The sequence below is a fragment of the Camelina sativa genome, chromosome 12, assembly GCF_000633955.1.
Source record: "Camelina sativa cultivar DH55 chromosome 12, Cs, whole genome shotgun sequence".
NCBI lineage: Eukaryota > Viridiplantae > Streptophyta > Magnoliopsida > Brassicales > Brassicaceae > Camelina > Camelina sativa.
Genome location: NC_025696.1, coordinates 32,867,305 through 32,880,450, shown reverse-complemented (window position 1 = coordinate 32,880,450; position 13,146 = coordinate 32,867,305). Strand labels below are relative to the sequence as shown.

Genomic DNA, 13,146 nt, shown 5'->3' with positions numbered 1-13,146 from the left:
AAACTCTCATCTTTCTTCTTAACGAATAACATCGGCGCTCCCTATGGTGATACACTAGGACAGATGAATCCCTTGCTCAACAAATCCTCTAGCTGTTTCTTCAGCTCTGCCATCTCTGCTAGAGCCATACTGTAAGGAGCCTTGGATAACGGCGTCGTCCCTGGTTCCAGTTCAATCGTGAAAGGATCAGACCAAGATGGTGGTAATCCCTACAACGACTAGAACACACCCTCCTGGACGCTCAAACTCCACTCTACCCCGATGGCAATTTAGATGTACCATATGCCGATGCAACCAATCCATCCCAAGAATAACATCATACAACTCCACTGGACTGATAAGCAAATCCGCTGGCCACGACTCTCCTGTGATCTGAATATCAACTCCCTTAGCTCATCCAATGACACTCAGAAACTTGCCTCCCGCAACTCTGACAACTCTTGTACGCTCCACGGGATCTCCCCGGATGTCAGCACTCTCTGCACACTCCGGAGTAATGAAGCTATGAGAAGCTCCAGAACCAAACATAACATGGGACTTAAACCCGCCTACCAAAAGGGTCCCTACACAAACCTCATGTGTTGAGAACCTAACACTTTATCACAGGAAAATAAAAAATTTGAACCTACTGAAATTCACAAAGTTAAGTACCAGAAATTATACTTGTGATCGCTCTGGCACTGGTTCCACCAGGCTCGACTGTCGTGTACACCCGTGGCGCCTGCTCAACTCCAGGCTGCACCATATACTGCACCGCTACCATTGCCATCTGCTGCAACTTGGGACACTTGGGCTTGATGTGCCCAGGCTCCCTGCAATGATAACACACACGAACCGCTGCTGTCGGAGCACTCCTCTGGGGACACCTAGCTACCTTGTGATCCATGCTCCCACAACCAAAGCACTCGGAACCACTCGGTCTCTGCGTAGCCTCCCACTTCCTCTTGGTTACCTGCGCAGGCATGCCGTCCTTACTAGAACCTCTATGATGATGATCCTTCCTAGGCTGCACTGCTGGACTAACCGTCACTGCCTGTGCCCGGATATCTGAAACAAGATCTTTTGTGTGTGGTGTGGGATATGATGATAGAGATGATAAATGATGAACAGGTGGATGCAAGGTGTTTCAATTACCCTTATGTAGTTGTAGCATAAAGGATGTCAAACCATAATGAGTGTGATGCAAGCAATCAGGATGTGAACACTTATCTAAGTTAAGCCAAATATGATGAATGATTTTGACTAACAACCCTAATACACTAATGAAATGCAGAATGTGAAAACTACTAAGGCAAGATACTAAATGAAAAGTGAACAATGTAAACAAAAGCTGTAATGAAACTAAACAAGAGCAAGTACTATACTAATGCAAGATAAGTAATGAACATGATTAAACAGAAATGAAATGGATGCAACAGGAACGAAACTAGAATGAGACAGAAAATGAAACAGAGCAGATGCAGAGCATGAACAACAAGAACACTGGATGATGCTCGAGCAAGCACTCGATCGGGTGCTCGATCGAGTACTAGGTCGAGTGGACAAATACGAGAAACAGAGCACACCAAAGAAAACAGAGCAAGACAAAAGCAAATCAAACAGCAAGCGAATAACAGGATTTAAACAGGGAAATCAATAGACAAAGAAGGTCCTAAGGATGAATTCATGGGCTGGACTCAAGCTATGGTCATCTAAGTTGGTCAACAAACCTCAATCAAACATGTGCTATCTCTAGACAATGATCTCCTAATACATGTTAATCCACTCCCATGGCAATAACAATCAAGCTTAGATACTCCTAAACTAGTTCTCACTCAGCAAAGAACATATAAAATCAGGCAATAAACAACCAGATCATTTATGTCAAAAATCAAACAAAACATCTAATCTCTTAGCCTGCTTAATGATAATCTCTAGATCTAGCCTTATCTAGACTCTTAGACATTGTTGTGATGCTAAGAAGCTTAAGATCTAACCTTACCCTCTCAGATATAAGGATATCATAGAGCATATCTAGCCTAGAAGAGATCTATAACAAACAAGCTTGACCAACCTAAGCAACCACAACTCTAATCCAGCCTAACACAATCCTCAAGATCCTAGCACACTACTCACAATCACTAAACATGATGAACACAATCATAAACCTAGAAATCAATGAAACTTGCATGATTAGATAGATGAGATAGAGATCTACAATATTGAAGAAGAAATCAAACTCAAATTCTCAATACTTAGAAAGTTATGGAAACAACAAGTATCAAAGATTTCTTGAGACAAAATGTAGAAGTGGCTATTGATCTAAAGAAAGCAAAAATAGATAAATCCCAAAAGGGTAAAAACTAGGTTTTTCTCTTGTTTCTGACTCTCTCTCTCACTTAGTCTGACTTGTGGGCGGCCATGAGGTACAAGGGACTTATATAGAAAAGTGGGGAAGCCCTAAAATGGCTAGATGACAAAATAGAGAGGCGGCTAGGTCAACTCGACCATGTGCTTGGTCGAGTGCCTGGTCGAGTTGACCTCTCTTCTGCTTCTTCCGTCCGGTCGAGTCCTTCTCCGCACACGGTTGAGTGTCTGGTCGAGTGGGCGATCGAGTGGACTTGCGGACCTTGATTCTTCAGCTCTAACTCCCTTGTTTTCTTCACTTGATAGCTCCAATCCTCTTCAGCATTCCTTCCATGCTCCTTGGGATCCAAAATCACATGTTTATGCAAGAAACTATGCAAATGCAATGCAAATCTACTCTAATGCATAAACAGTCCTAAAGCTATACAATGATGGCCAAACTAGATAGAAAATCATGCAAAAGATGTGAATAAATAAGGTAAAACAAGGTAAAATATATGAACATCAATATCTGTTGCAGTCTCAACCAGCTCTGCACGCTTAGTATAACTCCATCCTCCAACAGAAAATAGTTCGATCACTCATATCCCCAAGTCGGTCAATCCAGACACAAGACCGGTCAATCCCTTACAACCTAACGACGAGAGACCGATCAATCCGGATTCAAGACCGATCAATTTGCCAGATGCTTCTACGCAACCTCAACAGGTTGGACCGATCGATCCGTCAGATGCTTCTAAGCAACCTCATGATATTGGACAACTTGATCCGGATTCTAGTCTGATCGACCCTTTGATGAACTCCTCTGACAATCAAGGAATGGATACAGATCCTGCTCTTGATGATCTTGGCCGTGGAAAATGAACAAAACTGCAGTCCGTACTTCTTGAACCGTATGTTACATATTCTGGTACACAACTTGATAAACCCCCTCACGTGTCATCCCTTTCTCAGCAATTTTCCTCAAGTAAGTGTCTCTATCCTCTCTCTGATTATGTATCACTTGATCGCTTATCTCATCCGCAACAGCTGTTTTTCGCCTCCATCAGTGCCAATTTTGAACATGTTTCCTTTCAAGAGGCAATGCGTGATCCACATTGGCATAATGCTGTTGACAATGAGGTTGGAGCACTTGAGGAGAATCAGACTTGGGGCACTACAACATTGCTAGAAGAGAAACTGCTATTGGTTGCAAATGGGTTTTTCGTATTAAATATAACTCGGATGGTTCTATTGAACGGTTCAAAGTTAGACTTGTTGCACTTGGGTATCGTCAAAAGGAAGGAACTGAATATACTGAACTTTTTGCTCCCGTTGTAAAGATGACTACAATTTGTACTTTGTTGAAAGTTGCTGCTGCAAATGATTGGGAGTTATTTCAAATGGACGTGCATAGTGTTTTTTTACATGGTGATTTAGAGGAAGAGATATACATGAAGCTTCCTCCTGGTGTAACCGCAACAGAACCTAATCAATTATGCAAACTCGAAAAGTCACTCTATGGGCTCAAACAAGCTCCACGGTGCTGGTTCGCAAAGCTTTCAACTGCCCTTTTAGCGTTTGGTTTTCAATCCAACTACCTGATACGTCTCTCTTTACATACATCAAAGGCAGTTCTTGTCTATATGTTCTGATCTATGTGGATGATTTTATTTTTGGAGGTAACGATGCGGCCTTAACAACATCGTTTAAGGAGTATATGAGTGAGTGCTTTCATATGAAGGATTTAGGTCCTCTGAATTTTTTCTTGGGATGAAGTGTCCAGAGGCAAACAGGGAATCTATATCTTTCAACGCAAATATATGTTGGATATCATCTCTGAATGCGGCCTGTTTGGTGCTCAACCTATTGATACTCCTATGGAACAAAACCACGCTCTCGCTAAAGATGATGGTGTGTTGTACTCTAATCCATCTCGGTATCGTCGGTTGGTTGGTCATTTGGTCTACTTAGCGCTTACTCGTCCAGACCTTAGCTACGTTGTTCATCTCTTGGCACAATTTCTTGTCGAACCTCGAAAGCGTCACTAGGAAGCGGCTGTTAGAGTTGTTCGGTAGTTAAAAGGAACTTGTGGGTAAGGCATCTTGTTTAGCAAGGATTCAAATCTTCACCTTGATGCCTATTGCGATTCTGACTACAATTCATTTCCAAAGACGCGTTGCTCTTTGTCTGGTTATGTTGTTCTACTCGGCAAATCTCCTATTTGCTGGAAAACCAAGAAGCAGAAAATGGTCTCCATGTCTTCTACTAAAGCTAAGTATAGAGCCATGGCTTTCACCTACCAGGAAATCAAATGGCTGAAGGTGTTACTTCTCCTGTTTCAAGTTCCTCATCCATAACCCATCACTTTTCATTTTGATAATAAAGCTGCTCTTTATATCGCAGCAAATCTCGTGTTTCACGAACGAACGAAACACATAGAAAAGATTGTCATTTTGTTCGGGATGGTATTAAAGAGAGCATTCTGTCTACTAAACACGTTCGTACTACAGAGCAGTAGGCTGATTTCTTAACCAAGGCCCTTGGACGTCAACAGTTTTAGTATTTACTTCGTAAAATGGGTTTTCAAGATTTTCACTTCCCATCTTGAGGGGGAGTATTAGGCGGTGGATTGTTATTATGGGTTTAGGGCCTAAGAAAACGATCTAGAAGATACGAAAAACCACAAGAATGGAAGATTTACATTATTTATGTCATAGACTTGTGTATATATATATCTGTAATATCTTTATTCACACAATAACACAACACAAACACAACACAATATTCAGAGCAATCCTAGTTTAGCAGTTCCCCTTTATCGCTCCATAGCTGATGACGACAATGATACAACTTCTTATGTCCCAGACAGCCAAACACATCTCTATCTGCTTTCTCTAAGAAATCTAAATCCAAATATGTGCCTCTAATTCATCATCTAATGAAGTCTCAAAAATATTCTCTAGTTTCTTCGACCAATGAAATTAAGCGTAACCGACTTGTCTGTTCACTTTACCGTGCCAGGCTCGTCTCTCCTTGATTTTGCCTCTGGATAATGTCTTTCCATTGATAATTTTTTCTATATGAAAATTCTTTTTATTTGTACGGGAATTGTAGGACTTGGCTTATGAATCAATGATTGAAGTAAAGAGGATTGAATATCTCGATGAGAACCCCTTCATAAGGGCATACAAGATGAGAACCCCTTCTGAGAATTTAGACATTGAAGGCTTCTCACAATTTTTCCCATCCTAATTACTTATCTATCATTTAATTAATCCCTCGTCTCAGCCATAACAAGAGAGTGAATTTTATATGTGAAGAGTGTCAAACCGATTTGTGTTTGAATTTTCTGAACTTAATTATATATACTGGATGTCATTTCCTAGTTTTATTAAGCAGAATATAATATTTAACATGTGAAACATAGAAAAATAAACAATAAAGAAATGACAACGCACACAAAATGTCGACAGATCGAAATGTCTGGTAGTGCCGACAGTACTTTTAAAAAAAAAGTTATTTAATTGTTGTTTCTACTAGCTGTGGAAATTAAATATGAACTATAGGGTTGTAATTCGTAAAACTTGTTTATAAGGCCATCATTAATGGGGCAACAGTTGGGGTGTTCCAAGCCCATTTAAATTATAAAAAAATTGAATAGTAGTTTTAAATCATATTTTTGGATCTTGAAGTAGAACAGTTTTTGAGCTCAGTTCTATGATATGTGGCATAACGTGAGTCGCTGTGTTTTTTTGCAACTGAGATTTTTTTTTTCATTTCTCTTCCTCTTCCAAATCGATTTCTTCAACCTCGCCGTAGAAACACCAAAATCTTCCGATTAAAACACCAAAATCGCCAATACTCCTCCCCGAGAGATGAAGCATAAGAAGAAGAGCAAGAAACGAGCTGAACCTGAACCCGAGTTACCGTCTACGCCCGATTCTGGTAAATTTTACAGCTTTACATGGTTGAGGATAAAGCTCTGGAAGAGTCTAGTTAGAGAGTCTGTTACTTACTCGGAGAGCGATTCGGATTCCTCATGGGACAAATTCGTAGGTGCCTTTTTGAATTCACTAGTCTTCGTCGCTGCAATCACTGTTGCAACGTTCGTTCTCGTCCTTCTCTTTTANGAAGAACTCATCGCAATCCTCACACCTGTCTCGATTTGTATGTTCACCGTTGTTCTACTTGTCTGTATCCTAAACTCCGACCCTTCTTCTTCCTCCTCCGCCTCTTTCTCCTCCATAGCCACCGCTGCTTACTCGGAGAGCGATTCGGATTCCTCATGGGACAAATTCGTAGGTGCCTTTTTGAATTCACTCGTCTTCGTCGCTGCAATCACTGTTGCAACGTTCGTTCTCGTCCTTCTCTTTTACCTCAGATGTGTTAAATTCTTGAAATTTTACATGGGTTTCTCAGCTTTCATCGTTTTAGGGAACTTAGGTGGAGAAATCTTAGTTTTATTGATCGATCATTTTAGATTCCCGATTGATTGCATCACGTTTCTGATACTTTTATTCAATTTCTCCGTCATTGGTGTCTTCGCTGTGTTCATGTCCAAGTTTTCGATTTTGGTCACTCAAGGCTACTTGGTTTGGATTGGTGTTTTGGTTGCTTACTCCTTCACGTTATTGCCTGAATGGACTACTTGGGTTCTTCTCGTAGCTTTGGCACTTTATGATATTGCTGCTGTGCTTTTACTTGTTGGTCTGTTACGTCTTCTTGTTGAAATGGCTATATCTAGAGACGAAGATATCCCGGCTTTGGTTTACGAAGCACGCCCTGTGATTCGAAATGATTCACGTTTGATTCACAATTGTAATTGTTGTTTGTATAACAACTTATAAGTTGTAATGAAGGCAGAATAGAGACAGGAATCTAGCTAATGGTGCGATTGCGAATCTTGTGGATGAAGTTGGTGGAGCGCTTGTACAAATCCAAGGCTTACCTCCTTGTGTTCCTGTGGACATGTCTATTGCATTCCTTTCTAAAGCCAAGCTCGGTGTATGTCTCCTCAACTCCCTTTTTTTGTTTATTTGACCACTGCTGAAGAGTGTCATAGAAATGGGATTAGAGAGAGAGAGAGAGAGAGAGAGAGATATGATTTTGAAATGGAAATGATATTTTTCAGGAGGAGTTGGAGGTAACTTCGAGATTGTTAGGCGAGAGAGAGCGAGCGGAATTATGTCAAGATTGATAAAGAGTCTGTTACTTACTCATTCTAGTGGAATTATGTCCCAAGAGTCATCTATGCTCGCATTAAACACCATGTATCATGTTAGGAATTGCTTTTCTTTGTACGGTTGTGCTTGCCGTGGCAGATCTCTCAGAGATACAGATCAGAAAGTCACTAGATGAATCATTGATATGTTTTTTTGTTGTTGTGTGTGCAGCTCATAGAATCACAGGTTTCAACTATTCATACTGCCGTAGTGGTTTCAAGTGGCTTGGACTTGGTATGTCTTGTCTTACCGTGAAATGTTGAAGAATTTGATTTCTATCTTTTAGTCTAGTGGTAGCAATAGATCCCATAAACCACTTAGGGGATAATAACACACAATGGAAGTCCTGAGATCACTTTGCATGGATAACAGACTTATGGACTGTATTGTATGTTACTTATTTGTCATTGATTGTGTTAATCGTAGATTGTTGATGACTTGGATGATGAAGAAGAAGATGAAGGTCCCAGTAATCTATGAGGACAAGGACAGTGATGAAGAAGAAGGAGAAGGAAAAGAGGAAGCAATGGAGACAGATGAAGAGGCAGACAACTCAGCCGATGAAGCAGCTGATGGTGTGAATGATTTTGAAGGATTTGACGACATGAGCGATTGAGAAGGCTCCTGAAAACAAAAGTTTTGTTTTTCTTTTTTTACATTTTATGTACAATGTTTTTTTGTAAATCTTTATTCTAAGAACACCAAAATTAGTTCCTCTATTTTTTTTACCTATGATCTTAACAACTGATCTTACATTATTTTCTCTATATATTTAATCTAAGAACACAAAAAAAGTTTCCCCATTGGTGTTTTTAGATTAAATATTAGATCGTGGCCTAACGAACTATTAGATCGTGGCCAAATTAAGATACATTTATTTAGTTTATTATTAATTATTTTAGTATGGACTGTGAAAATTAAAAATGAGTAATAGGGTTTCCAAAAATGACACAGACCAATCAGTTTAAAACATGATAGCGTAGTACACCTAATTTGTTTCACCTTTTTCCCTTTTATAAACCCTAAGTATATGATGTAACAAGTACCTGATTAGTGGTCGGCAGATTCCTAGATTTGTACAAACATACCCACTGTCTAGTGTCTTCGTCTATGAAGGCAGTTGTGCCACGGTGCGTTTGGGATGATATGAATGTGGTGACGTCGAGCGAGTCATTTGAAGGAAGTGCCAATGGTTTGCGTTTACTGTAAAATGAGGAGTTTGCTTCGCAGAAACCATTTCTTGGATTGATCAGTGATGACAATATTACGGAATTAGTCATTTTCTAAAGTTAGTATTAGATTGTTTGGTGGATATATAGCTCTTAGACTGTTACTCTATTTATATTAGAAAAAATAAGCTGACACATACGAATCAGAGCCTCTTCCTAAATAGCTCCTAAACTCGCTGGTTCCGGTATATCCATCATCCTGGATTGCGTTAAACCTACCCTACGCGCTCCAGGAGGACTCAAAATGGTTGGAATATTAAGTGAGATGATGAAGAAAGAACCAAGTGGTCAACGAGTCAGAAACCAAGTTAACAAAGACGATACGGCGATGTTGCTTTACTCGTCAGGGACAACAGGACGAAGCAAAGGTGTCATCTCGTCTCACGGAAACCTCATAGCACATGTGGCGAGATACATTGCGGAGCCATTTGAACAGCCACAACAGACCTTCCTTTGCACTGTTCCATTGTTCCACACGTTTGGTTTACTCAACTTCGTTATGGCCAGTTTGACGTCAGGTACTACCGTTGTCATCCTACCTCGGTTCGAGCTCGGCGAGGTGTTGGCGGCGGTTGAGAAATATAGAGCCACGACTCTGATTCTCGTGCCGCCAGTTTTGGTAGCCATGATAAACAAAGCGGATCAGATAAAGGCGAAGTACGACGTGAGCTTCTTGAGAACGGTTCGGTGCGGTGGAGCACCGTTGAGCAAGGAGGTCACAGAAAGGTTTATGGAGAAATATCCAACGGCTGATGTTTATCAAGGTTACGCATTGACGGAATCCAACGGTGCAGGAGCTTCGATAGATTCTGTGGAGGAGAGTTGGAGATATGGTGCGGTGGGGTTGTTGTCGTGTGGTGCACAAGCAAGGGTTGTGGACCCGGAGACAGGCCTGGTCATGGGTGTGAACCAAACAGGAGAGCTTTGGCTTAAAGGGCCTTCTATAGCCAAAGGTAAATTAGATATAACATCGTACTACGTTTTTTTTTTTGTCATGATCTCTTCTAAGTTCTAACATACAGTCATGCACAAAAATCACTCTAATAATTTTTTTATTTGTGTTTGAAGGTTATTTTAGAAATGAAGAAGAAATTATTACTTCAGAAGGATGGCTTAAAACAGGAGATCTTGGCTATATAGACGACGATGGATTTCTTTTTATCGTGGATCGATTGAAAGAGCTAATCAAATACAATGGTTTCCAGGTTAAATCAAATTAATACAATTAGTTTGGCATGTTTCAAAAATTAAATCACTTATTGTTTTGGATTATATAATAGGTAGCTCCAGCTGAACTAGAGGCTCTCCTACTGAATCACCCAGATATTCTCGACGCAGCAGTTATTCCGTAAATTCTTAATTGATCTCTTTTTTTTTTAATTTTTTTTTTATTTTATTATATAATTTACACTTCAATTTAAACCATAAAACAAAAATAACCAAACTGATGAATTTACTGTATCTATAATTCTATATGGATTTTATTTTAAACTAACTTAAATACCATAAATCATAAAACTCGAACCAAAAAGAACCCAAAAAATCATACCTTATCCTAATCATAAAACTAATTAGTGGTGGACGCAATGTAAAATATGGGGTTTAATTAACACCCATGATTTTTCAAAAAATGGTTTAGGTTCTAATAAAAATTTAAATTGACCCCCTTTCGTAAAATATGTTTGACCCCCATAAAATATTTATCTTAATATAGCCCAATTAAAAAATTAAAATCATATAAAAATTAGTATTTTTCAGTTTGACAAATTAATAGTTTTATAAAAAAGTAAAATCATATGTAAATCGGTTTGGTTTTAGCTTGGTTCCAGTTTTTAGATTATTTGGTGTTTCTTACAAAACAAAAAATATATATTTGATGTATCAATAAAAACAGAAATAATAGAAATAATATATCAATCAATTAGTTAATAAAATTCAAATATTATAATCTAAATCTAGTTTTGTATACCCAAATACTTTAAATAATCATCCAATAAAAAAAAACCTTAAAGACATTTATTCAACACAATATAAACTGAACAAATACAATTATATATTATTATCCCAATTTTTTAGCAAAAATAAAAGAATATTCATTTTTACTAGTGTTAACCAAGCAACCCAAAGACCGAAAACTTAACAAAAATGACAACCAAATGGGTATTTTAGGTTAACTACAATTAATTCAATTCATTTATTTTGATTCGGTTTAATCTTTCTGGTTATAGATTCTTGGTTCACCGTTTTTTTTTTATATCGTTTTCATAGTATTATAATAATTTTTCTTCTTTTTCTTACAAAAAATTTATGACCGACTAAATTTTCTAGCTCCTGTCACTGAAACTAATATAATGTTTTTATCTGTTTTTTTGCATCACAAAGGTTTCCGGATAAAGAAGCAGGACAATATCCGATGGCTTACGTGACACGAAAACCTGAGAGCAATCTCTGTGAGAAAAAAGTTATCGAATTTATTTCTAAACAGGTGCTTTTATGATCACAACCATATATATAACACAATTCAATTATGTAATGTTTTGTAACTTAGGTGATGGATTTTAGTTAATATGATAAACAGGTGGCACCATATAAGAAAATAAGAAAGGTCGCATTTATAGACTCCATACCAAAGACTCCATCGGGCAAGACACTTCGCAAGGATCTACTAAAATATGCCATCTCTAAACTTTAAAAGAATCGATACTTTGTCATTTTCTACTTGTATTATTATTTTTTCCTGACATAATGACAGAAAAGTTAGAACTGGTAGTTCGATTATGATTTATATGATCAGAACTTTCCTATTCGAATCGTATATGTTTCTATCTTTGTGGTTGACAATTATATATTCATCACAACACTGTATATGGTAGTTTACCGGTTCGACCGCAAACAGTAATGTTAAGAGCACAACTTTATTTTGTTATAGAACCAGCATTTTCAGACCCATCCTCGACCTGCGGTCGAACCGTGGCAAATTTTGTAAAAGCCACAAACTTATTCACGAATTTTATATGTGACAATTTCGTGACTAAATACAGTCACAAACAATATTTATGACTAAATCGTGGCTATATAAAGTCACCAAATTATGAAAAATACTTAGGTTCACTGTTGAACCTGTTTGTTCACCCCCTCTTCTCTCAGCCAATCAGAAATTTTCATCTAATATTTCATTTACAAAATAAATCAAAATTAAATTAAAAAGCAAAACAAATTAAGGAAACAAATTTTGTATACTTTTAATTAAGGAAAGTTAAGTATTGGCTTGATTTAGATTTTTAAAATTAGAACAAAATTATATGTCGGTTTGGGTTTACAAATGAAATGGTTAGGGTTTAGATTTTACAATTAAAATGAAATTATATGTCGGTTTGGGTTTACAAATGAGGTGGTTAGAGTTTAGATTTTACAATTAGAACGAAATTATATATGTCGGTTTGGGTTCACAAATGAGATGGTTAGGATTTAGATTTTACAAGTATAACGAAATTATATGTCGGTTTGGATTCACAAATGAGATGTTAGGGTTTAAATTTTACAGTTAGAACGAAATTAGAAGTCGGTTTGGGTTCACAAATGAGATGGTTAGGATTTAGATTTTACAAGTATAACGAAATTATATGTCGGTTTGGGTTCACAAATGAGATGTTAGGGTTTAAATTTTACAGTTAGACCGAAATTTGAAGTCGGTTTGGGTTCACAAATGAGATGGTTAGAGTTTAGATTTTACAAGTAAAACGAAATTATATGTCGGTTTGGATTCACAAATAAAATGGTTAGGGTTTAGATTTTACAAGTAGAACGAAATTATATGTCGGTTTGGATTTATTAAAGAGCGGTTTAAAGTTTAATTTTATAATAATATATACAAATTTTATTTCCTTATTTAATATAGGGGTGAATGAATAGGTTCACCCCTCAGGGTGAACCCTAAGTATTGTTCCAAAATTATCAAGTGACTTAATCGTAACTATATAAAGTCACAAAATTATGACATGACTAATTCATAGCTTATTAGCTACGAAAAGGTACCAAAATTCAGTGATTATTTAATAAAAAAATTGTAAGCGTATCCAAATTTTAAACACAACTCTAAAATCTTAAATTTTTTAAAAAATCTAATTACCAAAGTATATCTTTAAACTAAAATTTTAAGTCATTATATTCACATAAAACTAATATTTGAAACCATTTACATATATACTTTACATAAAATTATTTTTTAAAAAGCTAGATATTTAAAATCTTATCAATTTTTTTTAACCCCAAACCAAAATTTAATAGTTATAATAAATTGAAATTATATAATAATTACGTTTTTCAAATTTAATCAATTATTTCATAACTCATAACTGTAAACATAA

General features: G+C 37.2%; 2 protein-coding genes across 2 annotated transcripts; both read left to right on the top strand.

The window, feature by feature from the left end:
- Positions 6,204-8,253, top strand: LOC104734101 (presenilin-like protein At2g29900). The gene is made up of 3 exons (XM_010453607.1): positions 6,204-7,332; positions 7,722-7,784; positions 7,977-8,253. The coding sequence occupies exon 1, from the start codon at positions 6,204-6,206 to the stop codon at positions 7,173-7,175; it is 972 nt and encodes a 323-aa protein (XP_010451909.1). The 3' UTR covers positions 7,176-7,332; positions 7,722-7,784; positions 7,977-8,253.
- LOC104733043 (4-coumarate--CoA ligase-like 8) lies at positions 8,695-11,604 on the top strand. Its single transcript, XM_010452660.2, has 5 exons — positions 8,695-9,732; positions 9,848-9,984; positions 10,060-10,127; positions 11,162-11,264; positions 11,358-11,604. Exons 1-5 carry the CDS (start codon positions 9,024-9,026, stop codon positions 11,469-11,471), a joined length of 1,131 nt encoding a protein of 376 aa, XP_010450962.1. The 5' UTR covers positions 8,695-9,023; the 3' UTR covers positions 11,472-11,604.

Excerpts from the sequence above, each read along its gene's own strand:
- LOC104733043 (XM_010452660.2), top strand. The coding sequence starts at position 9,024 with ATGGTTGGAATATTAAGTGAGATGATGAAGAAAGAACCAAGTGGTCAA. Across the intron at positions 9,733-9,847 it reads AGGGCCTTCTATAGCCAAAG|GTTATTTTAGAAATGAAGAA; the intron begins GTAAATTAGATA and ends TTGTGTTTGAAG. Across the intron at positions 9,985-10,059 it reads TCAAATACAATGGTTTCCAG|GTAGCTCCAGCTGAACTAGA; the intron begins GTTAAATCAAAT and ends ATTATATAATAG.